Source organism: Dipodomys merriami, unplaced genomic scaffold (genome assembly GCF_024711535.1).
Source record: "Dipodomys merriami isolate MVZ:Mamm:240054 unplaced genomic scaffold, mDipMer1.0.p SCAF_45, whole genome shotgun sequence".
NCBI lineage: Eukaryota > Metazoa > Chordata > Mammalia > Rodentia > Heteromyidae > Dipodomys > Dipodomys merriami.
The window spans coordinates 11,824,902-11,850,873 of record NW_027206013.1 but is presented as its reverse complement, the minus strand read 5'-3'; the positions used below and the strand labels follow the sequence as shown (position 1 = coordinate 11,850,873).

The 25,972-nt window shown below is 45.9% G+C and overlaps 2 protein-coding genes and 1 non-coding gene across 4 annotated transcripts in view; all 3 read right to left on the bottom strand.

Annotated features, from left to right (window-relative positions):
* LOC138808471 (stalled ribosome sensor GCN1) overlaps positions 1 to 18,006 on the bottom strand; it is a 65,551-nt gene extending 47,545 nt beyond the window's left edge. For both annotated transcript variants that reach the window (XM_069994740.1, XM_069994741.1), the window contains exons 1-14: positions 17,972 to 18,006; positions 12,062 to 12,164; positions 10,392 to 10,455; positions 9,268 to 9,399; positions 8,700 to 8,808; positions 6,453 to 6,551; positions 6,237 to 6,371; positions 5,165 to 5,233; positions 4,920 to 5,028; positions 4,303 to 4,377; positions 3,478 to 3,606; positions 2,972 to 3,022; positions 2,520 to 2,618; positions 2,124 to 2,297 (exon numbers count right to left, since the gene is read on the bottom strand). In XM_069994740.1, coding sequence (XP_069850841.1) covers positions 2,124 to 2,297; positions 2,520 to 2,618; positions 2,972 to 3,022; positions 3,478 to 3,606; positions 4,303 to 4,377; positions 4,920 to 5,028; positions 5,165 to 5,233; positions 6,237 to 6,371; positions 6,453 to 6,551; positions 8,700 to 8,808; positions 9,268 to 9,399; positions 10,392 to 10,455; positions 12,062 to 12,164; positions 17,972 to 17,989 — 1,366 coding nt within the window. In that variant the 5' untranslated portion in view covers positions 17,990 to 18,006. The remainder of the gene's footprint in view (positions 1 to 2,123; positions 2,298 to 2,519; positions 2,619 to 2,971; positions 3,023 to 3,477; positions 3,607 to 4,302; positions 4,378 to 4,919; positions 5,029 to 5,164; positions 5,234 to 6,236; positions 6,372 to 6,452; positions 6,552 to 8,699; positions 8,809 to 9,267; positions 9,400 to 10,391; positions 10,456 to 12,061; positions 12,165 to 17,971) is intronic.
* LOC138808528 (U6 spliceosomal RNA) lies at positions 15,525 to 15,631 on the bottom strand. The gene has a single exon (XR_011366480.1). It is a non-coding gene; the product is annotated as a U6 spliceosomal RNA (small nuclear RNA).
* A 2,505-nt stretch (positions 18,007 to 20,511) lies between the features above and the next one.
* LOC138808470 (large ribosomal subunit protein uL10) lies at positions 20,512 to 24,438 on the bottom strand. Its single transcript, XM_069994738.1, has 8 exons — positions 24,373 to 24,438; positions 24,000 to 24,101; positions 22,996 to 23,171; positions 22,802 to 22,889; positions 22,554 to 22,700; positions 22,271 to 22,456; positions 21,048 to 21,188; positions 20,512 to 20,741 (listed from the first exon to the last, which is right to left on the bottom strand). The coding sequence occupies exons 2-8, from the start codon at positions 24,051 to 24,053 to the stop codon at positions 20,580 to 20,582; spliced, it is 954 nt and encodes a 317-aa protein (XP_069850839.1). The 5' UTR covers positions 24,054 to 24,101; positions 24,373 to 24,438; the 3' UTR covers positions 20,512 to 20,579.
* Positions 24,439 to 25,972: the final 1,534 nt, after the last annotated feature.

Below are 25,972 nucleotides of genomic sequence, written 5' to 3'. Positions count from 1 at the left end.
GAATCGAACCCAGGGCCTCAGGCATGCAAGGCAAGCGCTCTACCACTGAGCCACCTTCCCAGCCTACAAATTCTTTTTTTTTTTTTGGTCAGTTGTGGGTCTTGAACTCTGAGCTTGGGCACTGTACCTGCACTCTTCAGCTCAAGGCGAGCTCTCCACCACTTAGCCACAGTGCCACTTCCAGTTTTCTAGTGGTTTATTGGAGATAAGAGTCTCAAGGACTTTCCTTTGCCGGCTTTGAACCATGATTCTCAGACCTCAGCCTCCTGAGCAGCTAGGATGATAGGCATGAGCACCAGCACCCAGCTACAAATTCATTTTTAAAAGGAGAAACCAAAAAGCTGGGCGCCGGTGGCTCACACCTGTAATCCTAGCTACTCAAGAGGCTGAGATCTGAGGATCTCGGTTCAAAGCCAGCCTGCGCAGGAAAGTCCGTGAGACTCTTATCTCCAATAAACGACTAGAAAACCGGAAGTGGCTCTGTGGCTCAAACAGTAGAGTGCTCACCTTGAGCTGAAGAACGCAGAGACAGCACCCAAGCCCAGAGTTCAAGCCCCAGGACCAACTAAAAAAAAAAAAAAAGAGAAACCAGATAGGTGCTGGTGGCTCATGCCTATAATCCTATCTACTTAGGAGGATGAGATCTGAAGATCACAATTCAAAGCCAGCATGGACAGAAAAGTCAGTGAGACTCTTATCTTCAATTAATCATCAGAAAACCAGAATCGGAGCTGTGGCTCAAAGAGATAGAGTGCTAGTCTTGAGCAAAAGAGCTCAGGCCAGTGCCTGAGCTGAGTGCCCAGGCCCTGATTTCAAGCCCCACAACCAATAGAAAATACATACATATATACATAAATACATGTATGTATGCATGCATACATATATACATACATACATAGATAAATGTACATATGCAGTTCAAACTATAAAAACTATATACTTTTAACCAGATGCTGGTGGCTCATGTCTGTTTTCCTAGCTGCTCAGGAGTCTGAGATTTGAGGATCATAATTCAAATCCAGCTAGGGCAGGAAAGTTCGTGAGACTATCTCCAACTAACTACCAGAAAACCAGAAGTGGCACTGTGGCTCAACGTGGTAGAGTGCTAGCCTTGAGCGAAAGAGCTTAGGGACAGCCCCCAGACCTCAAGTTCAAGCCCCAATCAAAAACAAATTTAAAAACCACTATATATTTTTAATTAACACTAACTCATTTTTATAACTATTCACAATGTATCAGAATATTTCATACTGAAGCTGGGAGCCAGTGCTCATTCTCATGACTCAAAGCCAGGCCAAGTAAAAAAGTCCATGAAACTCTTATCTCCAATTAGTCAACAAAAAGCTGGAAGTGGACCTGTTGCTCAAGTGGTAGAGCAACAAGATTGAGCAAAGTGGCAAAAATGCAAACCGATATATATAATTATATATATATATATATATATATATATATATATATATGTACATACAGTTTTCAAATTGAAGACATGAGTTCACTAAGGTAGTATTGACTATTACACACATGAGCACCTATGACTTTAATCAGCATACTCTGTGGCTTTGCATAACCTCATAAATCACTATGTGAAGATAACCTATGACTGATGATACGTTTTCAGAAAAGATGGATAGATTGTTCTCGATTCAAAGTGTGTCAGTTTGGGGCTTTAACTCAAGACCTATCCCTCCACCTTTTTTCTCAAGGCTTGTGCTCTACTACTTGAGCCACAGCTTCATTTCTAGCTTTTCTTGTAGTTAACTGGAGATAAGAATCTTACAGATTTTCCTGCCCAGTCTGGCTTTGAATCACAATTTCATATGTCAGCCTCCTGAGTAGCTAGGATTACAAACATAAGCTACTGGCAACTGGCAAAGACATTTTTCTTTTCCTTTTTAAAGTTTTTTTTTTTTGAGTAACAGGGCTTGAACTCAAGGTTACATGTTCTTACTTAGCTTTTCCCACTCAGGGCCAGGTACCAACACAAAAAGGGAGAAAGAGGGAGGGAAGGAAAGAAGGAAAGAGGGAAAGAGGAGGGGGAAAAAAAGCCTAGAATAGTGATAATGTCCTGAAGACTTGTCCAACCCTACAGAGGTGGTCTCGACACTGGTCTAAAGATCACTTACCTCGGAAGGAGGCCAGCATGCACTGCAGGTAAGCGTGTCTCACTGCAGAGGTGGAAGTTTTAAGGCTGAAAGCTTTCTTGAACCAGTCAATTAGCTTCTTGGGAACTTCTGTAGTGAACCGGTTGCACCAGAGAGCCAGGACAGAGACAGCATGTACCAAAGTGCCTTCATGAACTAGGGCAAGCAGCACCAAGCCAGTCAGTTTGACATTATAACCACATCAAATCATTAGAAACAGCACAAGAAAGCAAGACAGAGTGCTAGAGAAGGAAGCAGTGACATTTTAGACCGTTCCCGGTCTTGCCAGCTGGAGGTAGGCTGAAGAAGGGGCTTATGGAAGGCCTTAAATGGTCAAGGATCGGTGTGGACCACACACTCCCCATGCTGAAGAATTACCTTCCTGCTGGAGGAATGGGATGAACAGCTCAGCCACGGTCCCATTCAGGACTTGTCCAGAAGGCCCTGACACCACGTGATGACTGACACTTCCAATCCCTGAAAGGCAGATTCCCTGTTCAGCCTCTCATCTGCACAAAACCACAGCAGGCAAGTCTTCCTGCCACTGCCATCTCAGCACACCAGGTCATAGACCACTTTGGGGTCCCCCGGCAGCCATGCTTCTCCCCTGGTCATTATTAACCCTCCTTCAATTCTCCCTTCACAATCTTGCCTTTTATAGAAGCCAGGCCTCTTGCCACGCAGGCAGGCAGTAGAGTCCTGGAAGGCAGGCTGGCACAGCCAACACTGTCAGAGAGGTCAGGATTCAAAGGACTCGCCTTACCTGTGAGTTACTTTAACCTCCCCCATTACTACACCACACTTGCACAATCCAGGGAGAAATCCCCTACCTGAGAGGACGCTCATCTTCTGGGCTACAATGGTTAGTTTTCCTTCTGAGCCTGAGAGGAGGGAAGTAAAGGTTCAAATTCATGTCATCCCCATTTTCCCAAGGAGTGAACAGTACACTCATGAGATCATATATGATATAGACTCCAAAATGCTTTTCTAATGTGAATTGGGTCTAAAAATGACATTTATTAGCCTTTTGTTTTCTAAGAAGCACTGTTCTTAAAAGAAAATCTAATAGAAAAAATATAAAGAAAAAATGTTCTAAATCACTCAAGTTCCTAATACGTAAGACTTCATCAGTGTCGCAGTGTATTTCTGTTTGTTTTCCTAACATGCAAAGTTACTTAAAAACACTGAAATCACCTCATGCATGTCCCACAAGCCTACCAACCCTACTACACAACCCTACCAACAAGCAGACTCAGGAATCAAGTCCCCACCAGATCCTGGGGAATGCTGGGGGAATAAACCTTGGCCATTTCCAGGGCCAAGAAGGCCTGCTCACCTCCAAGGATTGCAAATAGGTGCCTGGTCAGAGTCTCCATAGCTGAGGAATCACTGCACTGGCGGGCCAGGTTGTGCAAGGCCAGCACAGCTTCGTCCATCAGGCGGGGACTGTTGGATTTCAGCTGATCTGGACACACAGAGCCACTGCTCAGGGACTGTCAGCAGCTGAACATACCAGACTTAATCTGTCTTCCCCAGCCTCCCAGCATTTCACTCCTAACTGTTTGTTCTCATTGTAAAGGACCTCTAGAAAGAAACTCTGCCTGAGTTAAGTAAAGTTCAAAGTATTATCTCTAGCTGAGCACACAGTTTGAAGCCAACCTGGGCAAGAAAGTCCATGAGATTCTTTTTTTGGGGGGGGTCCGGTCATGGGGCCTGAACTCTGGGCCTGGGTGCTATCCCTCAGCTCTTCAGCTCAAGGCTAGCACTCTACCATTTGAGCCATAGCGCCACTTCTGGCCTTTTTCTTTTTGCTTATGTGGTGCTGAGGAATCGAACCCAGGGCCTCAGGCATGCAAGGCAAGCACTCTACCACTGAGCCACCTTCCCAGCCCCCCATGAGATTCTTATCTCAAATATACCACTACTCAGAAAAAGATAAAAGTATCACTGTGGCTCAGGTGGTAGAGCGCCAGCCTTGAGAAAAAGTAATTCAGGGATGGCCCAGGCTGAGTTCAAGCCTGAGGACAGGCATAAAAAAACAAACAACAAAAAAGTATTATCTCTAAACTGCTATCTTCCAACCACTTTTCACTAAGAATTATGACAAGTACAATCAAACCCAAGGTATGTCAGGGGGCAGCCCGGAGGTTCGAATACTCACTAGCCAGGCCTTTCACGATATCCAGGGCATACTGGCTGAGATCAAGCGTCACTGATGCCAGCAGACTAGAGATGGCTAAGGGGACAGAAAGCATGGCCTTTATCAGTCTCAAGGATCATGGCCTATTTTTGCCCTATTCCCTAGCAAATATCACCAGGCCTACTGTTTGGCCACAGAACAAAAGAGTTACTTCTACAGGGCTGCCTAAACAAAAGCTCTACTGGAAAGCTGTATACTTATCCCAGTCTGTTTAAATTTAAAAAAAAAAAAAAGCCTGATACTTATTACCAAGATAAGCAAAGCAGAGACTTAACCATCATACTTCACAGTTCAAATACCACCCTCAGACCAAGTCAAAAGAAGCTGTTAATTTGGTCTCCCAAAGGCTTCCTGAAACTTTACAATATATGCAGCACTCTAAGTAACAACACTTTTACACATTCTTCTAACAAGTAAGCTCATGAATTTCTGAAAAGTGTCTCTGGTTTATTTCCTGCAATCCTAACAAGGTTAACTGTGATGACATCTCCCCCTCCCCAACACACAAGCCTCCTGCTGCCAAGCATAGGGAATAGAAAAAAACATCCCCTTCACCATCCTGCTCAATACAAACTTACTTTCAATTACATTCTCTGGACTCCTCAATAAAGACTTCTGAATGGTGGGCAGTACCAAATCCTTGAACTCAGAATGGGTCATGTATCTGAGCAAAGGAGCACAGTTATCCTACAAAGAGAAAAGAATCAGGGCCAAGCCATCGCAGGAACAGATCGAGATAAAAAGGTAATGCAGATATCTGACATCTGAAGTGAGACTTGTCTCATTAACTTGTCTCAGTGAATAAGGTAGGCTGCCCACTCACCAGCAGGTACTTTGGAGGCTTCACTTTGCTCATCAGGACATTCTTCACATAAAAATCCAGCAGTGCACTCTGGAGAACACAGAGACCTTACTACACCCTGATCCTGGGAAATATCTGACTGTAAGTCTAATAGGTCCTTCTTGTCAGCGCCTCCAAAAACCACAAACCAATGCTATAAAATCTGTGGTAAGCAGAGCTCTGGTCGCTCCTGCCAATCTATTTAAAAGCCTTCCATGGCTTCCTTTCTTTTTTGGGGGTCCAGTCCTAGGGCTTAAACTCAGGGCCTGGGCACTGTCCCTAAGTTTCTTTCTGCTCAAGGCTAGCAATCTACCACAACACCACTTCAGCTTTTTCTGTTTATGTGATACTAAGCAATCGAACCCAGGACTTCATGCATGCTAGGCAAGCACTTTACCTTAGCCACCTTCCCAGCCCCCTTCCACGGCTTTCCATACCCCTAGGAGAAAGTCCAATAGTCTTGACATGGCTTCTAAGGCTGTCTACTCCCAGTTTATACCTCACATACTCCTGTCTCTCCAACCCCACCTGCACCCCAGATGCTCCTTCTGTGCCTAAAGTGCTCTTCCTCGCCTCTTTACTCTCAAACTCCCTTCATTATGGAGACGTGTTCCCTAGGTCAGGTCCTCCAGCTGTACAGTATCACAGCTTCTTGCATTTTCCCCTACAGCACTTATCACCATTATAATTAACTAGACGATCATCTGTCTAATATCAAATTCCTTCTCAGATTCACTTCTACAGGGATCCCTTATATATTGCTAGATCCCTAACAATTGGCAGTGTTTGGCAGCTGCCCAATGAGGGTGTGAATAAATGCCTACATGAATAAACAAAATATCATGCCACAACTAGGCTCTAATTCACGAGCCAGAACTGCAGAAAAAACCTGCCAATTCATTGAAGTTCATTATCATTGCAAAAGGCCAGGGTCTCATGAAAAACCAACAAGCATGACACGAGGCAAGCAACTCAAGGTAAAGTAAGTTCCCTTTCCTTCATTCTATTGCATCTATGATGTGACAAACCTAAAGCCACCATGCCTGGCACTTGCCTTGTGCTGATTGACCACGACCATTTCCTTGTGACTTGTGCAAAACTGCACCAGCAGCCCCAGCATGCCAGCATAGTTCTGGTTGGGTTCTAGGCTGAGAATAGCTGACAAGTACTGTTCCACCAGCCCAGGGTTCTGAAGAAGTGAAAAGAGGGTAGATCAGATGGTGGGTCAGGCACAGAAGAACCACCTTGCACCTCCTGCCGCCATCATCACCTCTTTCCACAGCTTGGTGAGCTTCTTCACAGCACCATTCACAGCATGCTTGTGGGAGCCACCCAGCACCTCCAGCAGCAGCAGACACTGCACCTCCACCTGCCAGGGCCAGGAAGACTTAGGTCAGGATGTGACATGGAAGCAGGGTTCCCACAATCCCATAGTCTGCCAGTGACCTTCAGCAGGTCCTCTACATTATGGCTTTAACTCCATAACACCTCTTCCACAACTCCAGCCTGATCGCCTTCCTTTAATCATGTGGTTCACTCAAGTGTTTATTTAGTATTTACTAAGCACCTTCTGTGAGTCAGACAACAAAGGCACATGGGAAACAAGGCAAAACACAATGCTGCTCTGGAACTTAATAGTCCAGAGGGAGAAAAAAATATATTAAACAATGACCTAAGTGAACACACAACTCCAGTAAGACAGGTATTGTGCAAGAAAAGGGGGCCTATTTCACAAATACATATCACAAACCCACACGAAAGACAGGATCTTACTATGTAGTTCAGGCTGGCCTTGAACCTCAAACTCACTACACAGGCTAAGCTGGCCTCAAACTATTTTTTGGAACTTAAAAAAAAATAAAACTTAAGGCTTGGTGCTACTGGCTCATGTCTGTAATCCTAGCTACTCAGAAGGCTGAGGATCATAGTTCAAAGCCAGCCCTGGGCAGTAAAGACTTCTACCTCTAATTAACCATTAAAAAGCCAAAAGTAGAGCTGTCAAGTGGTAGAACACCAGCTTTGAATGAAAAGGCTAAGAAACAGCAACTAGATCCTGAGTTCAAGGCCCAGTAAAAGAGAGGAACCAAAACTCATCACGACAATTCTACTCCATTAACTTCATTTCAACAATGAAATGCAAATATAGGAAAAATGATGGGCTAGAGTCAAGGTTCAACTGGTAAAGCATCAAAAGTGAGTATAAGTCCCAGAATAAGCAAAACAGAAAACAGTCAGATGCTAGTTGCACATATGAAATAGTAGCTACTCAGGAGGCTGAAATCTGAGGATCAAGGTTCAAAGTCAATCTGGCACAAAGTCCCTAAGACTCTTCTCCAATTAACCACCAAAAAGCTGGAACTAAAAGTAGGATTCAAGTGATAGAGTGTCAGCCTTGAGCTTTTAAGGGATCACCCAGGCAGAGTTGAAGCCCAACTACTGGCACCCAAAAGAAAAAAAAAAAAAGGAAGGCTGGGAATATGACTTAGTGGTAGAGCGCTTGCCTAGCATGCATCAACCCCTTGGGTTCCATTCCTCAGTACCACATAAACAAAAAAAGCCAAAAGTGGTGCTAAGGCTCAAGGGTTGGAGTGCTAGCCTTGAGCAAAAGCAGCTCCGGAACAGTGCCCAGACCTGGAGTTCAAGCCCCAGGACTAGCAAAAAAAAAAAAAAAAAAAGGAAGAAAAGGAAAGGGAAAAGAATGATTATCAAGGGAAGAAAAACAAAGACCTGGTATGATCTACATTTTTTTTTGAGGGGGGGTCCGGTCGTGGGGCCTGAACTCTGGGCCTGGGTGCTGTCCCTCAGCTCTTCAGCTCAAGGCTAGCGCTCTACCACTTGAGCCACAGCGCCACTTCCGGCTTTTTTCTTTTTGTTTATGTGGTGCTGAGGAATTGAACCCAGGGCCTCATGCATTCAAGGCAAGCGCTCTACCACTGAGCCACCTTCCCAGTCCCTATGATCTACGTTATTGTATTTGTGTTTTCTGATTTTCCTGCTTTTTGTTTGTCTTTTCCACACTGAGCTGTCTTGTCTTCCATCACATGTGATGACGGTAAAGCTCATGCTTTTCGTACCACTATATTCCCAGTGCTTAGCACTGTGCTTGACTCAGAAGTCAAAAGTACTAACGATGCCGGATGCTGGTGGCCCAGGCCTATAATTCTAGCTACTCAGGAGGCTGAGATCTGAGGATCACAGTTCAAAGCCAGCCCAGAAAGGAAAGTGACTCATGAGACTCTTATCTTCAATTAACCACCAGAAAACCAGAAGTAGCACTATGGCTCAAAGTGGTATAGAGAACTAGCTTGGTACAAAAGAGCTCAGAGACAGCACCCAGGCCCAGAGTTCAAGCCCCCAAAAAATTAATTAATTAAGGATTTCATTGCATTCATTTACCCCCTAGTCACATGCCTTGGAACAATTTGAATCACTTGGAGGCAAGAGCATTCTGCACATGGGAGGTTAATCATTAGCCTCTATTTGCTGACACCCCCCCCCCAAAGATCCAGGAACCTACCAGTTTGTTCCAGATGTCTCCTTGACGCTTGGCTTTCGAGGGAAAGACAATGCGCACAAGAAGGCAGGTCCAGGTTAGGGCCAGCAAGGCTGCGGAGCCACTGCTCTTACTGCAAAGAGAAGGGTGGAGGAGACAAGTGAGGGCAGAGCGGTGGTCTCTACCTGGACAAATGTTAACCCCAAGGCACTGCCTCGTACAGTGGATTCCTCCTTAATCTATCAGAGCAGAACTTGAAACTCACCCCTCACAACTCATCTATGACAACTCAGGACAAGAGTCTAGGCCTCATTAGCCAGACTTCTTCATGACACTTAGAAGTATTTAAAAAAAAAAAAAGAAAGAAAGAAAGAAAAGAAAAAGACAGCTTCCCCATCCAGTGCCTTGTGTCCACTGATTCTTGCCCTCATCCTCAGGAAGGAAGTTTTCTCCACTGAGCGGGCCAACTCCAGGAGGCATTCAACGTGCAGTAGGCTAAGAGCCGGGGGAGCTCACATATACTCCACAAGGTTCAATTATATCAGCCTACTTAAGTAGGCCTCTACCAACCCAGATGACTTTTACCACTTACCTAGGAACGCCTGCTTTGGAGCCAATGCCTGAAGACTGCAGAGAATGCAGAAGGTTCTTAGCAGTGGCCTCTGGCTGGGCCTCAGCCAACTGCTGGATGGCTGCCTGCAGGGCTCGGCGGGAGGCTGCATCTCTGGAGGAAGAATGAAGGAGAAAGGTGACATGGACAGGTCACCTAAGCAGAGCTGCTCTGGCTAAGCACTAGTCTCTTGTGGGGAAAAACTAGCTGCATTATAGTCCAGTGGCTCAGAGTTAGAAAAATAGCTAAATTAAGTGGCACTGTAGCTCAAGTGGTAGAGCGCTCGCCTTGAGCTGAAGAGCTGAGGGACAGCGCCCAGGCCCAGAGTTCAAGCCCCACGACCGCCAAAAAAAAAAAAAGAGAGAGAGATGGAATATCAGAAAAATAGCTAAATTTACTTCCTCCCAGAATTCTCAAAGTAGGTGAAAATTTCAGGGCAAATAAGCCATTAAAGAATATAAGGGGGGCTGGGAAGGTGGCTCAGCGGTAGAGCGCTTGCCTTGCATGCATGAGGCCCTGGGTTCAATTCCTTAGCACCACATAAGCAAAAAGAAAAAGGCCAGAAGTGGCACTGTGGCTCAAGTGGTAGAGTGCTAGCCTTGAGCTGAAGAGCTGAGGGACAGCGCCCAGGCCCAGAGTTCAGGCCCCACAACTGGACCCCCCCCCCAAAAAAAAAAAAAAGAATGTAAGGGCAAGCCAGGCACTGGGGGCTCACTCATGTAATTCTAACTACTCAGGAGGCTGAGATCTGAGAATCATGGTTCAAAGCCAGGCTAGGCAGCAAAATCTGAGGTTCTTATCTCAAACTAACCACTCCCCCCCCCCAAAAAAAAAATAAGTGGCACTATGGCACAAAATAGTAGAGCACTAGCCTTCAGCAAAAGAGCTCAAGGACAGCATCCAGGCCCTGAGTTCAAGCCCCACAGCAGACCAATAAATAAATAGTGTAAGGGCAGCACCTATATTTATGGTACATATATGTTTACTAACAACCATGTATGAGATAAATAATGGTATCCTCATTCTATAGATTTAACTTGCCCAGAACCCAGTACCTAGACACGGATACTATATTCCAGACACTGGGCCTCTCAGTTGGGATTTACCTGTATCGATGCAAAGTCAAACAGAATAACTTGCAGAGCCCTTTCACTGCTCCCTCTGGCAGATCTGAAATCAAGAGAGACTGGTCAGTAAAAACAATGAGGTGAGCCTGATACCCAGTGGCTCATGCCTATAATCCTAGCTACACAGGAGGCTAAGATTGGAGGATTGATGTTCAAAGCCAGCCTGGGCAGGAAAGTCCAGGAAAGTTTGTGAGACTGTTATCTCTAATTAAACATCAGAAACCCAGAAGTGATGGAAGTGGCACTGTGGCTCAAACGGTAGAGTGCTCGCCTTGAACTGAAGAGCGCAGAGACAGCACCCAAGCCCAGAGTTCAAGCCCCCTGACCAACCAAAAGCAATAACAACAACAAGGTGAGCACCTGATTAAGCCAGACAGTAATCTGGCCACTGGACTTTCTGGCATGCCTAATATCTTTGAGATAAAATCCTAGAAGAAAAAAGCAGTAATGTCCTATGATCTTGGTACAAAAAAGGCTTGAGATGGGCTGGGAAGGTGGCTCAGTGGTAGAGTGCTTGCCTTGCATGCATGAGGCCCTGGGTTCCATTCCTTAGCACCAAATAAGCAGAAAAAGCTGGAAGGGTGCTATGGCTCAAGTGGTAGAGTGCTAGGCTTGAGCTGAAGAGCTGAGGGACAGGCCTAGGCCCAAGTTCAGGCTCTACAACCAAAAAAAAACAAAAGCTTGAGGTTGCCAGGTGCTGGTGGTTCATCCTGTAATCCTAGCTACTCAGGAGACTGAGATTTGAGGATCGAAGTTCAAAGCCAGGCTGGCAGGAAAGTCCATGAGATTCCTACCTCCAATAAACCACCAGAAAACCAGAAGTGGCACTATAGCTCAAGTGATAAAGCGCTCACCTTGAGCTGAAGAGCTCAGGGACAGGGCCCAGGCCCAGAGTTCAAGTCCCATGACCGACAAGAAAAAAAAAGCTTGAGGTAAACCAACCAAAAAAAAAAAAAGGCAAAAACTACCAACAGCTTTAGATCCTGCATGTATAAACTCCCCATTAGCCCAAACATTTCAACAGTTTCAATGTACTTTAGAGGAAAGAAACAGAAAGTGAAGGCAGAAGTTGTACAGAGAAGGGGGAAAGATACGTTTCTTTTTTTTTCTTTTTTTTTTGGGGGGGTCCGGTCTTGGGGCCTGTCCCTCAGAGCTGTCCCTCAGCTCTTCAGCTCAAGGCTAGCGCTCTACCACTGGAGACACAGCGCCACTTACGGCCTTTCTTTTTGCTTATGTGGTGCTGAGAAATTGAACCCAGGGCCTCATGCATGCAAGGCAAGTGCTCTACCATTGAGCCACCTTCCCAGCCCCCAAAAGATACATTTCTTTTTTTTTTTTTCGGTCGGTCGTGGGGCTTGAACTCTGGACCTGGGTGCTGTCCCTCAGCTCTTCAGCTCAAGGCTAGCGTTCTACCACTTCAGCTACAGCACCACTTCCGGTTTTCTGGTGGTTTATTGGAGATAGGAGTCTCACGGTCTCTCCTGCCCGGGCTGGCTTTGAACCACGATCCTCAGATCTCAGCCTCCTGAGTAGCTAGGATTACAGGCGTGAGCCACCAGCGCCCTGCCCGAAAGATACATTTCTAAAGAAAAAAACAACTTATTTTAAAAATGGAACAGCATCCAAGGCACATGATGGTAAATAGATACCTTTTCCAGCAACACATCTCCCCAGTTCACTGAGGATCTCTCTCCTTTCTTTCACGCTGGCTGTTGTCACCTTCCCTGCAAAACGCTTCAGTGTTTCAGAAACCTGTGAAGACCAAACCCAGAGAGAAATTTTCAACCAAGCACAAAACAACAAGAACATGCGCTCGTGAGAGTATCACATGCAGGAACCATATAACTGAATCTTCTCCAGACATCTGGGGATGAACGCAGGTGGCAAAACCACTCCTAGATGACATGTACTATTTAACCCAATCAGTCAATATACCTTAAACTTGGGCAGAGAAGCAAGACAAAAAGCTCAGAATAGAAGATATCCTTTCGGAGTTAGGTGCTGGTGGCTCACACCTATAATTCTACTACTCAGGAGGCTGAGATCTGAGGACTGCAGTCCAAAGCCAGCCCAAGCAGGAAGGTCTGTGCGACCCTTATCTCCAATTAAACACCAAAAAATAAAAATAAAAATAAAAAATAACAACAACAAAAAAAGGAAAGCTATGGCTCAAGTGGTAGTGATAGTCTTGAGTAGAGCACTTGCCTGACATGCATGAGACCCTGGGTTTGATTCCTCAACACCACATAACCAGAAAAAAGCCAGAAGTGGCGCTGTGGCTCAAGTGGTAGGGCACTAGCCTTGACTTGAAGAGCTGAGGGACAGCGCCCAAGCCCAGAGTTCAGCCCCCACGACCGACAAAAAAAAAAAAGCTCAGGGACAGAGCTCAGGCCTTGAGTTCAAGACCCAGGTCTGGCACAAGAAATATATATCTTCTTTCAAAATTTCCTAAAACCTAGGGAGGGCCTACCAAATGTCCAACATGTTGCCCTTCTCTCATTCTGACCTCCCACAGAGGATGCCAGTATACTGGCCAGTCTGCTAGAGCAGAACACTGCCTAAAAATGAAAGGTTTCAGGGTTAAATCCCAGTTCTGCCTCTTACTAGGGTGGAAATGGAGTTGATGGCCTAATCTTCCATTTCTTAATCTATCTAGTACAGATAATATTACCATACAGAGATTCATGAAATGAATGAATATCACTTACTCTCATCTCCAGCCAATTAGGTGGCTACTAATACTACAAAGGCTGCAAGGGAAGTATCAGTAGTCCCAACTTAGAGGAGTGAAGGGCCTTCCTCCAAGAGAAGTCATTGCTCAGATTGGAACTGAGAGCCACAGCACCTGCATTTTTTAAACTAAACTTGAAACCAAGTAGGTCTATAGAATAATGCTGACAAGTAATTAGCCTTCAACAACCATCAGTTAGCACAGCTGCAGTTCCCCACTCAAAGCCATAAACATAAGACCCAAGAAGCAGTGGGCAAATGTCCCCAGAAACCTCGAAAAATTTGGTCCTGAGCAATACTGTAAGAACTACAAAGTGGACGAGCTGAAGACCACAGGAGCAGTTAGAGCAGGACACACTAAAACTCATCTAACCAGCACACTGATGCAGTCAACTTTTACTTGAGGAATTTCACAGACAGACCTAATTAGTAGCATAAGTCAAGGTTTCTGAGAAATAAAATCATGCTGCCTATCCTTTATGCTTAAATCTCTGCTATGGTTATTTGTGATAAAGAAACCAATTCCAAACTTCTAAAGAAAAATTTATTTACTTTAAAATGACCTTAGTTTTTTATAGTCATAGATGTATACAATTCAAGAGGCAAAGACAAAGAGTTGGGAGGTTTGCTGTTACAGACAGACCCATCGCTCAGCTGGGCACCCGTGGTTCATTCCTGTGATCCTAGCTACTCAGGAGGCTGAGATCTGAGAATCACAGTTCAAAGCCAGCCTGAGAAGGAAAGTTCATAAGACTCTTATGTCCAATTACCCATTAAAAAGGCCAGAAGTAGAGCTGTGACTTAAGTGGTAGAGCCTTGAGCATAAGAGCTCATACACAGTGCCTAGGCCATAAGTTCAAGCCCCAGGACTGACACATGCACACGCATGCACACACGCGCGCTCACACACGCACACACACACACACACACACACACACACACACACACACACACACACACACACACACACACACACACACACACACACACACACACACACACACATATCGTTTACCCTCATTCTCAGGAGCAACCTCTTGGGTTGGGTCTGATTTTCCAGTAGTTAAACTCCCTACCTATAAAAACAGAGATCAAGTGTTTGTGGTAATACTGACTAACTGCCATTTTACCTTTCCTTCTCTGACCCCACTGCCCCACAAGAGCAGTTCTGTTTCATAATGTGGGCCAGTTAGATAGTCTGTGTTTATATCACATGTAAATAGTATTCAACTTCCATCTAGTAATAGAAATGTCTCATCCTTCTCAGCATTTGTTTCCCTTAATAACTGCTCCCCAAAAGAGAGAATTAAAGCTGGGTGCCGGTGGCTCACACCTGTAATCCTAGCCACTCAGGAGGCTGAGATCTGAGGATAGCAGTTCAAAGACAGCCCAGGCAGGAAAGTCCGTGAGACTGTTATCTCCAATAAACCACCATAAAACCACAAGTGGCACTGTGGATCAATTGGTAGTGCACTGGCCTTGAGCTGAAGAGCTAGCTAAGGACAGTGCCCAGGCCCAGAGTGCAAGCCCCTCAACTGACAAAAAGAGAGAATTAAATAATTTCCCCTTTCCATCTCATCCAATTTGCCTTCTTTTATCTCTTCTTATGAATAATTCAAATCAAACCTTTGGTTATGTGCCTAAATTTCAATACAGATCAGTTAAGCCAATAAATCTGTTTTCTTTCTGTGCAAATCAGGTGGATAATCCAAATGAAGGGAGTTCACTCTTAAAATTTTTCTCTTTCTTGTGTTTAGATAAACTGTACCTCCATCTGGGGTTGTCTTTACAAGTCTGAAAATATTCTATTCATAAGTTTATATAGTCTCAGAATTCTAGACCGAAGCATTCCTACACTGAGTTCTAATTTTCAGTTGTGGTTCTAAAGTCGATGGCCACTGTGATGTTTGAGACTGGATCTCACTGGATGTATATCAGATTGCTTAGGAACTTGCTCTGCAGCCCAGTCTGGCCTCAAACTTGAGACTCAAAAACCTCCTGTCTTAACTTTCCACATGCTAGGATTACAGGCATGCAATGCCTGGACAATTCTGATTTTTTTTTAATTTAATTTTATTGTAAAGATGCTGCATAGTGGGTTTACAGTTACATGAGTAAGAAAAATATGGAGCCGGGCGCTGGTGGCTCATGCCTGTAATCCTAGCTACTCAGGAGGCTGAGATCTGAGGATCGCGGTTCAAAGCCAGCCTGGGCAGGAGAGACCGTGAGACTCCTATCTCCAATAAACCACCAGGAAACTGGAAGTGGCGCTGTAGCTTAAGTGGTAGAGTGCTCGCCTTGAGCTGAAGAGCTGAGGGACAGCGCCCAGGCCCAGAGTTCAAGCCCCAGGACTGACAAAAAAAAAAAAAAAAAGAAAGAAAGAAAAATATGGAACACGTCATGAATTTGCATGTCATCCTTGCACAGGGGCCATGCTAATTTTCTCTGTACCATTCCAATTTTAGCATATGTGCTGCAGAAGTGAGCACCAATGCTGATTTTTGATCCCTTAGTTGAGATCTGATTTTTCTCTCTGGAAGGTTTTGGGTCTTCTCTTTGTTTCAGGCCTCTAAAAGTTCATAATAATGTTTGTTATCAGCCTATTCTTATCCATCATGCTAAAAACTAGGCCTAGAAACACATTCTTTAGTTGGAGTTTGTTTGAATTATTTGACAATTTCCTTGGATATGCACAGAGATTCTCTGCTTTAGTCACCAGAGGAAAAACATATTTATCTTTTGCCAGCATGTTAAGAGAGCTGGGAATCCAACTATCTCCAAACCAGGCTTCAACCAATCTTCCTTAATCTAGCCCCTCCCCATTCACCCCCATCTTTGAGGTTAGCTGCTATCATCACCCCCATCTTTCAAATATTCTGCAATGTATTTTGATTGGGACTTAGCTTTCCTAACCAATTAGAATTTACTTAGTTAAATCTGCTAAGTTTTTTGTTGTTGTTTTCAGAACTAGAGTTTGACTTCAGGGTCTCAAACTCGGCTTTCTTTCTCACAGCTTGAGCCCTACCACTTAAGCCAAGCCTTTAGTCTGACATTTTGCTAACTGAAGATGGGAGTCTCACTAACTTTTCTACCTGAGCTGGCTTCAAACTTCAATCCTCTAGGTCCTGACCTCTTAAGAAGCTAGAGGCAAAGGCACTTGACTATGTCTGCTAAATTCTTACAACTTATCACTTTCCAGCTACCAAAAGTTTGCTGCTATTGTCTAACTCTTCCAGTCCTTTATTATTGTTTTTTAATTTTTGTTTTTGTGGTGCTCGGGAAGGAAGGAAGGAAGGAAGGAAGGAAGGAAGGAAGGAAGGAAGGAAGGAAGGAAGGAAGGAAGGAGAGGGGGAGGGAGGGAGAGGGGGAGGGAGGGAGAGGGGGGGAAAGAAGGAAGAAGGGGGGAGAAGGGGGGGAGAGGGGGACAAAGGGGGAGAGAGCATATGTGAGGCATTAACTGTGCTCTGGTGGCTCACACCTGTAATCCTAGTGGGGCTCTGGTGGCTCACATCTATAATCCTAGCTACTCAGGAGGCTGAGATCTGAGATTCCCAATTCAAAGCTAGCCCAGGCAGGAAAGTCCCTGAGACCCTTACTGACCATCAAAAAAAAAAGCTGCAAGCGGAGCTATGGCTCAACTAATAGAGCACTAGCCTTAAGCCCTCATACATATACACATACACACAGGATCTTTCAGAGGATCAGTCAAGTTGGTGAGATTTAAGGCTATATCTTTAACAGCCACACTGCTGGTGACTACCATAATGGACAAGAGACAGCTGTAAAGATGCTTCTTTTATGCTTGAGTATGAATTTAGAATGCTATTTCCCCTAAGCCCTTAAAAAACACCCACAGACAAAGACACTCTTCTTCCTAGGATTCAGCATAAACACAACTTGAAGCTAATCCCCAGCTCTGGCCTTGGGGGGACAGTCTCATCAAATGCCTTCTGAATGTTCAGAACATAGTCCTTTTCACCTGAGGATCTACAAATACAAATTCATCTCCTTCGTCTGAAGACCAAAGCTGTCCTTTGGACATCGGTCTCTTTGCTGTAATGTCTTTCCACCCTAACATATTGCTACAAGCGATGCCCAGATGAGGGAAAATGGTTTCCCCATGACCTTTCCTCAACTTCGAGGTACCCACAGGTGTGAACACTCAATGGTGTCAAGACTCTGGGTAGGTGTGGGCAGTTCTTTTTCTCTAACCCTGGATCTAATACGTTTTATCTCACTGAATCTCCACAGCCCCACTATAAAATAGGGATTGATCTCCATGTCACTTCGTAGATGAAAGGACTCAGGCTTGACGGGATGAAGTTATGGATTGGATTTAAGAAAAAAAAAATTCATCCAAACGGACGAGCCAGAGACTCAAAGCCCCATGTGTGCAGCTTCCAAAGACTTCACTCTGAAGTCCCTCCACGGTATCGTAGGTTCTCGATTTTTTTTTCTTTTGTTTTTTGTTTTTTTACTTTCCCGAATACAAAGTTTGAGGAAGACTTGTCACGGAGCCAGAAGGCTTTGGAAGGAAGAAACAGGAGTTCCGAAAGTTCACTTCTGCAAGGCCGGGGCCGAGGAAGGCCCCGCGGGGCTCCGGCTGCCCCAGCCCGCGGCCCCGGCTCGGCCAGCCCGGGGCCGGTCCGCGCCGTCCGGCCCGAGCCGGGAGCCGTGAGAAGCGGGGCTGAGGGAACCCTCACCCGGACGCTTCGCGGCCGCCACTGCCCGCGCCCCTCCTGCCACCCCTAGGCCGAGCGGTCGGACCCAACCGCCGCCGTCCGCGCCCAGTCGCTGGCCGCGTTGGCCCCGCAGCAAGCCCGCCTCACCTGCGTGTCGGCCGCCATCCTGCCGGCGCTGACCCCGGAACTGTTTCCGGAGTGTTTCCGGGTCACCGCCGGGGGGGCGGGGCGGCCCACGCGTCAGGGCGAGGCCAAACTCGCTGCCGGAGCCCCAGCCTGGGCCCGGCGCCCCCGGGCGGGAAGGTGACCCGCCGCAGTCGCGGCCTTAGAACCGTGCGGCCGAGCCTAGGCCCTTCCCAGCTTGGCCGCTAGGGCGTGGAGGTCCAGAGGACTGCCACGTGGGAGACCACCCTGGCCGCAGGCCCAGCCTGGACACTGTCGCGAGAGCTTCTTAAGCCTTCTTAGCAACTGCTTTGTGGGGCTGGGAAGGTGGCTCCGTGGTAGAGCGCTTGCCTTGCATGCCTGAGGCCCCCGGTTCGATTCCTCAGCATCACACAAGAGAGAGCAAGCTGGAAGTGAGGGACAGGCCCAGAGTTCAAAACCTTCAAACCCCACGACCCAACAACAGCTTAGTGTTGCTTTATGGCCGAGGTAAAGGAAGAAGTGGTCTGAAGACAGGAAAGGTGGAAGAGGCCTGGGAAGCCTGCCCTGGGAGGCTCAGGCCTGCAGGTTCAGTTACAGATCTAGGTGGGAGGCCGAGACCAGAGCCAAGAAAGAACCTCCAGATCCTGAATTTTATACTTAATTGTCTGAATTTTACTCTGTAGACTGCCGCTTATTTTTTATTTATGCCAGTACTAGGGTTTGAACTTGGGACCTCACATTTCTTTGCCTCAGCCTTTTCTGCTCAAGGCTGGCGCTGGAATCACACAGCTCCACTCCTGGCTCTTTGGTTGGAGATCAAAGTCTCGGGGCTGGGAATGTCTCTTACTGATAGTGCTTGCCTATGCATGAAGCAGAGTTTGATTCCTCAGTACCACATAAACAGAAAAAAACGGAAGTGGTACTGTGGCTCAATGTGGTATAATGCTAGCCTTACAAAAAGCAAGGACAGTGCTCAGACTCTTAATTCTGAATTCAAGCCCCAGGACTAGCAGAAAAAAAAGTCTCAGGGACTGGCATCAAATTTGATCATGAGTGCTAGGATTATAGATGCGTCACAACACACCTGGCTACTATAGTACTGGTAGAGTTACATTGAATGTAACTACAGTTGAATTTGGATGCAGAAACCTTTGTTTATGGAGTGCTGATTGTACTATTTTTTTTTTCTCCATACCTAACAAAGGTTATATAGGCACAGTAAGATTAACAGAAAACATGCTGTAATAAATTGAGGCAGTTAAGTACAAGGGCTGTTTGAAACCAGGTACCAAGGTATCACAGCTGGTGACAGATGGCTTTACCTGGCTGGCTTTGAACCTGGATCTTAGATATCAGCCTCCTGAATAGGTAAAATTACAGATGACACTGATGCCCAGTTTAGACAGGTTTAGAGAATGAGACCTCTAGTTGGCTATCAACTTTGACAAAACTCTATTTACAACAAATATATCAGTGCATACCTATTTATAAGATTTTTAACAAAATGCCTAGCCTCTCAGCCAATCAGGTATTGTTTACTCTTTAAACACTGGTTATCACCTAACTACTCATGGATTAGACCACCATCCAACTTGAAAAAAACCAGTTTTTTTTGGGGGGGGGGGTCAGTCTTGGGTTTTGAACTCGGGCCTAAGCACTGTCCCTGAATTCTTCAGCCCAAAGCGACCCTCTACTACTTGAGCCACAGCGCCACTTCTGGTTTTCTGGTGGCTAATTGGAGATGAGTCTTACAGACTTTCTTGCCCAGGCTGGCTTTGAAATACAATCCTCAGACCTTATCCTCCTGAGTAGCTAGGATTGCAGGTGTGAGCCACCGGGAGCCCAGCTCAAAAAACCCAGCTCTAAGAATTCACTTGTTGAATGCATGTATGAACTGACATTAATCTACTCAAAGGATTTTAATGAAGAGGCTGGCTGGCCATACAGCTATACTCTAGTGTATTGGGAACAGCAGTAGCCAGATTGGGATATAATTCATCCCTTTGTCCATAATATAAATACACCACCTGTTTAACCACTTATCACATTAACTGTTGATATCTTGGCGCTTTATGCATCCAAATTCTAGGTACAAGTTATATTCCATGTAACTCCATACCAGTACCAAACATGTAGCCAGATGCGCCACATCTGTAGTCCTAGCACTCAGGTTGAAGCCATCAAATTTGAGGCCAGTCTGGGAAGGTGGCTTAGTGATAGATTGCTTGCTTAGCATACATAAAGACCTGGGTTTGATTAATCAGTACTACATAAACAGAAAAAGTCAGAGGTAGCACTGTGGCTCAAATAGTAAAGTGCTAGTCTTGAACAAACACAGTGCCCAGGCCCTGAGTTCAAGTCCCAAGGCTGGCAAAAAAAAAAAAACTGGCACAATCCTGTTCTGGCCAGCAAAACGGTGATTTTAACACAACATATTCCCTTGGATAGTAAGTGTGCTACTGTAGACTTAGGTTGCTCAAACAGCAGCTTCACTTAGCTGATAGAAGCCAACCTTTCACCTTGCACCATTAACCACAAAATACTTTTAAGAGAAAGTAGTAAGCCTTTATTTTGTTTTGCAAATAAATCTGAGTTGACTGCTTCTGGGAAATTAGTCAAAAAGACCAAATCCCATATCCTCATCTGATTCCTCCGACTCTTCCTTGGCTTCAGCCTTGGCTGGGGCTGCGGCAGCAGCAGGAGCAGCAGTGGTAGTGGCAGCCACAGGAGCAGCAGCCACAAAGGCAGATGGATCAGCCAAGAAGGCCTTGACCTGAAGGAGAGAAGTCAGTGGTGGAGTCATCATCCTTCTATACCTACAACCCTCCCTCCCATCATGACCAAGTCCAGGAGGCCTTTACTGCATGCTAAGATCTGTAGCCCAAGGAAGCCATGTAAGGCCCACCTCTGTATCCCCTCAAGTCTGGTTATTTCTGAAGTACACACCCACTCTGCCCAAATCTCTAAAATATGCTCTTAAAAATGTACCTGCTCGTGTAAATTATGAATGACACTTAACCCCACAAGCTTTTACCCTGCTTTCAGGCTCACTGAGGTCCTGGTGAGATTTTTTTTTTACCTTTTCAGCAAGTGGGAAAGTGTAGTCAGTCTCCACAGACAAAGCCAGGACCCGCTTGTACCCATTGATGATAGAATGAGGCACGGAGGCCACAGTTGGGTAACCGATCTGCAGACAGACACTGGCTACGTTGCGCACACCCTGCAGAAGGAGACATTTTATTTGTTGGATGGTACCCCTTTGTACAACTTCTTAAAGATAAAATATAACTTAAAAAGACTGCATTTTAGGTGAGATAACCTGGAGAAAACGTCAAGAAAAACTCAATGTGTATTGTTATAAGCAGCTGAGTCTTGAAGGATAGTTATCCTAAATGCTCCCAATTCAGACTTCTCAATTTAGAAAATTACCCTTATTCCAAACCTAAGGTGTCCCATATACCACTTGCTTCAAACCCACTATAATTCTTTTTTTTTTTTTTTGTCAGTCGCGGGGCTTGAACTCTGGGCTTGGGCGCTGTCCCTCAGCTCTTCAGCTCAAGGTGAGCGCTCTACCACTTGAGCTACAGCGCCACTTCCGGTTTTCTGGTGGTTTATTGGAGATAGGAGTCTCACGGTCTTTCCTGCCCGGGCTGGCTTTGAACCACAATCCTCAGATCTCAGCCTCCTGAGTAGCTAGAATTACAGGGGTAAGCAACCGGCACCGACTTGAAGTTATATTTTCTTTAAGATGGCTGAAGTTACATTTCAGTACAAAGTTTGCATAAAATTTGTTTCTGCTTTCAAATCCTAATTTGCTTAAATGTGCAGGTTGTGGAAGTCAGATATGGAGGAGCAACTTCATATATAGTTTAATTTTGTCTGTTCAAGATAGAGACAGGAAGATCACAAGTTGAAGGCCAGCTCAGGCTCGAGTTCAATCCACAATGCCACCAAAAGAAAAAAAGAAACCACAATCTTCTATTGTAACATATCAATGGTAAAATTAGGTAAGACAGTCTCAGGAAAAAAAAGGGCAATTCATCCCTCCAAGAAAAGGTACTTAGCATTGTAAATTATGTATGATAAACTCCCCATAGTGTCCTTCAACTATGTCACTACTGCATATCTTCTGTCTCACTGTAGGATCCTGAATGTAACACATACACAGTGCCCAAAACTTTTCTAAGGCTTTACACTCATTAAACCCTTCAACCTTCCAATTGCCATTCCTGCATGAGGATATGAAGGAAGTAGATAGACTGAACTGTGCCTGGTCACACAGCTAGTTCATGCAGCACGCACCTCCAGGAAGCGAGAATGCAGAGCATCCTCAGTGATGTCAAGCACTTCAGGGTTGTAGATGCTGCCATTGTCAAACACCTGCTGGATGATCAGCCCAAAGGAGAAGGGAGAGATGTTCAGCATGTTCAGCAGCGTGGCTTCACTGGCTCCCACTTTGTCTCCGGTCTTTATCAGCTGCACATCACTCTGAGGAACAAGGTTAACAGTGAGCAGTTAATATCTGAACACCTAGCAGGCCTACAGAAAATACACATGCACACACACTGTGTGCCTTGCTACTCACCAGAATTTCAATGGTGCCCCTGGAGATCTTGGTGGTGATGCCCAGAGCCTGGAAGAAGGAAGTCTTCTCGGGCCCCAGACCAGTGTTTTGAGCTGGCACAGTGACTTCACATGGGGCAATGGCACCAGCACGGGCAGCAGCAGGTACCTGAAAGAAGACAATAAGAAATCTACCCACTGACACAAGCTGAGACTGGCCAATTTTGTTTTAAAGGCTAAGATCTCTCTCCAAACTGATTCTCCCCTTACTTTATTGGCCAGCAGCATGTCCCTGATCTCAGTAAGGTCCTCCTTGGTGAACACAAAGCCCACATTCCCGCGGATATGAGGCAGCAGTCTGCAAAAAGAAGTTTATAGGACACCACCTGAAAGCACCATTCTTCCCCAGGAAAAAGAAGGGCTTCGGGAAGGGAGGACAGTGCTACCAGGGGACAATGACTGACTTCTCCAGAGCTGGGTTGTTTTCCAGGTGCCCTCGGATGGCCTTGCGCATCATGGTGTTCTTGCCCATCAGCACCACAGCCTTCCCTCGGAGGGACATGCGGATCTGCTGCATCTGCTTGGACCCCACATTGTCTGCTCCCACAATGAAGCATTTTGGATAATCATCCAGAAGTTGCTATAAAAACAAACCAGAAAACAGAAAGGAGGCAATGTCAGCAAAGTAAACACAATCACTGGTTTCTGCCTTGCTCCTCACTATGCTTTGAAGTCACACTAAAGATTGTGGTAGTTCTTCCTATCAGGGGCCTCCCAACTATTAACGCCTTCGGATCTGAGCCTGACTTGCTGGCTGGGAATTAACAAGCGGATGAGCACTTGCTTAGCATATGCAAAATCCTGGGCTTGGTCACCTGAACTAATTAAAAGACGACTTCATCTCTACAAGTAAACTTTTGTTGCTTATTTACTTTCAATTATGAGGCAAATCTAATCCACTAAAGTAGTTGCCAAGTAGAAAATAAACTCTCCCCAAGAACTGATCAAGGAAAGGGACTAGAAATACGGTATAAAGTATTGCAAAGCATTATTTGTACAGTCTAGGTTGGGGGTATCTGATTACTCTGCCATTCAAGACTTTTTCACCTAAAAACCTTTAAGCGACTGTGCCTCTCAAGAATGGGGCCCCAAGTTCAAACCTACCAAAGCAGAATTATGCGAAGTGGGATAATTGAAACACACCTTACAAGGCAGACTAAATCCTAAGAAGTAGTGCTTCTGATTATGACCAACCCTGGAAAGCCACCATGAAGCTATTGAACACTTACTTTCCTGACAGGTTCTACAATGAGTCACTCTTTTGTCTCAGCCTCTCCAAAGATGGTGTCAAGCAGGGAAAGGAGGAGGGAGGCGTACTTATGAAAACTGCTGCGATTGCAGAGTTGCCCTCAAAGGCCTAATACAAACTAGGGGCACCATGTTGGGCCACAACCCACTCCGCACTTACGATGATCTTAAGGAAGTAGTTGGACTTCCAGGTCGCCCTGTCTTCCCTGGGCATCACGACGGTGCGTCAGGGATTGCCACGTAGGGTTTAAAGACGAGGTCACTGAGGGGAGAAAAGGAGCTCAGGCTCGGGCACCCCGACACCTGTCCCTCCGTCCGAGGCCTACACGGAGCGGGCCACGCGCGGGCGCTCGCCGGCTGGGCCTAGAGCAGCCACCACATGCGGAGACCAATCCGCCGCCAGAGTACGAGGGAGCGCGCGCCCCGGGCCCCCCACACCCTCAAACCGCGCCCCATCCCACCCTCCTTGGTCCCCCAAAAGACGCCACGCTTCCGGCTACCACTGCCCAGCAAGGAGAATCCCGCCGCCAAACCTCTCACGAGGACGCCTGGCGAAAGAAGGGCCTTCCGCCGGCGTGAGCTATTTATATGCGAACCAGAGACCAATCGGAAGCCACGGACGGCGTCCATGCCTATTGGCTGGCGCCGTCGCCCATCCCGCCAAGTCGAACTAATGTCGTCAACGATTGGCTCCTACCGCTGCCACTCCGGTCAACAGGAAGCGGTCTTTAAAGTAGGGTGGTTAAGGAGGGCGCTGTCTGGCGTTGAAGGCGCTCTGCTTAGGGCTTTGCCCCCTGCTGGCCTGGAGGTGCCTTCCAGGTAGATTCTGCAAGGCTGTGCGAATTCCTTTGCTGAACTGGCCACATTAGCAAATTTACGCAGCTCGAAGGAGGATGCCTTCTTCCACGGTCTTGGTCACCCCTAGTTTGTTCCTCTTGCGACCCAAAACAGAGAGATCCTTCAAACCTAAATCCTCTCTGGCTCACAATTCTCAAAAGCTCCCCATTTCTTTCACCGTCAAGGCTGAAAATTCAGGTGACAGCCTGCAAGGTCCTCCATACCCATTATCTCATCGCTACCTTTGCCTATTGACTCATTTCCTTTTAGCCAGATCATTCTTTTTGCTGTTTTGCCAGAGCATACCAGGATTTCAGAATAATCGCAGCCACCTGATTAACTCACCAATTAATCACCAATTAATCCACCATTGCCCCATGAGACCTACCCTCAACTCCCTATTATGCTATCTTCAGATATCTATATGTGTATGTGAGTGACTAATTTATCTGTATATAGTTTATATAGAGAAATATGTAAACATACACATGCATGCATGTAGTGTACTTCAATCCTCTGCATCCTTTCTTTCCCCATCTCCCCTCCTGCTGATCCCTCCTCCAGACAGTCTCCTTTTACACTAATGCCCTGTTGTCAAAATCATCATCATCGTCGTCGAGGTCGTCGTTGTCATTGTCATCTGTTGCTGCTTTGCCAGTCCAGGGGCTTGAACTCAAGGCCTTTGCATGTCCCCGAGCTTTTTTGCTCAAGGCTAGCTCTCTACTACTTGAGCTATAAATCCACTTCTGGCTTTTTGGTGATTTATTGAGAGGTAAGAGTCTCACAGACTTTCTCCTACCCAGGCTAGCTTCCAAGTGTGATCCTCAAATCCCAGCCTCCTGAGTAGCTAGAATTAGAGGCATGAACCACAAATTCTTAGCTTGCTTTTTTTTTTTTTTTTTTTTTTTTGCCAGTTTGGGGGCTTGAACTCAGCAGCTGAGCACTGTTCCTGAGCTGCTTTTGCTCAAGGCTAGCACTCTACTACTTGAGCACAGCACCACTTCTGGCTTTTTTCTGTTTATGTGGTACTGAGGAATCAATCCCAGGGCTTCATGCATGCTAGACAAGCACTCTACCACTAGCCACATTCCAGCCCTTGCTTTGAGACAATATCTCTCTGTGTAGTTGAAGCTGACTTGTGATCCTCCTTCTTTGGCCTCTTTATATGTGTCACCATAGCTCAATAAATATTGCTCAAATGAAAGATCCTAAGATTAAGGGGTGTATCTCCCTATCTCTATCTATCCTTTACACCTGATCCAAGTAAATTCCCAGTGTTATCTAGACCACATGCAA

Coding starts and splice junctions, on each gene's coding strand:
- LOC138808470 (XM_069994738.1), bottom strand. CDS start 24,053: ATGCCCAGGGAAGACAGGGCGACCTGGAAGTCCAACTACTTCCTTAAG. Junction 22,890..22,995: donor AACAACCCAGCTCTGGAGAA/GTCAGTCATTGT, acceptor TTCTTTTTGCAG/ACTGCTGCCTCATATCCGCG. Junction 21,189..22,270: donor TGCATTCTCGCTTCCTGGAG/GTGCGTGCTGCA, acceptor CTCCTTCTGCAG/GGTGTGCGCAACGTAGCCAG.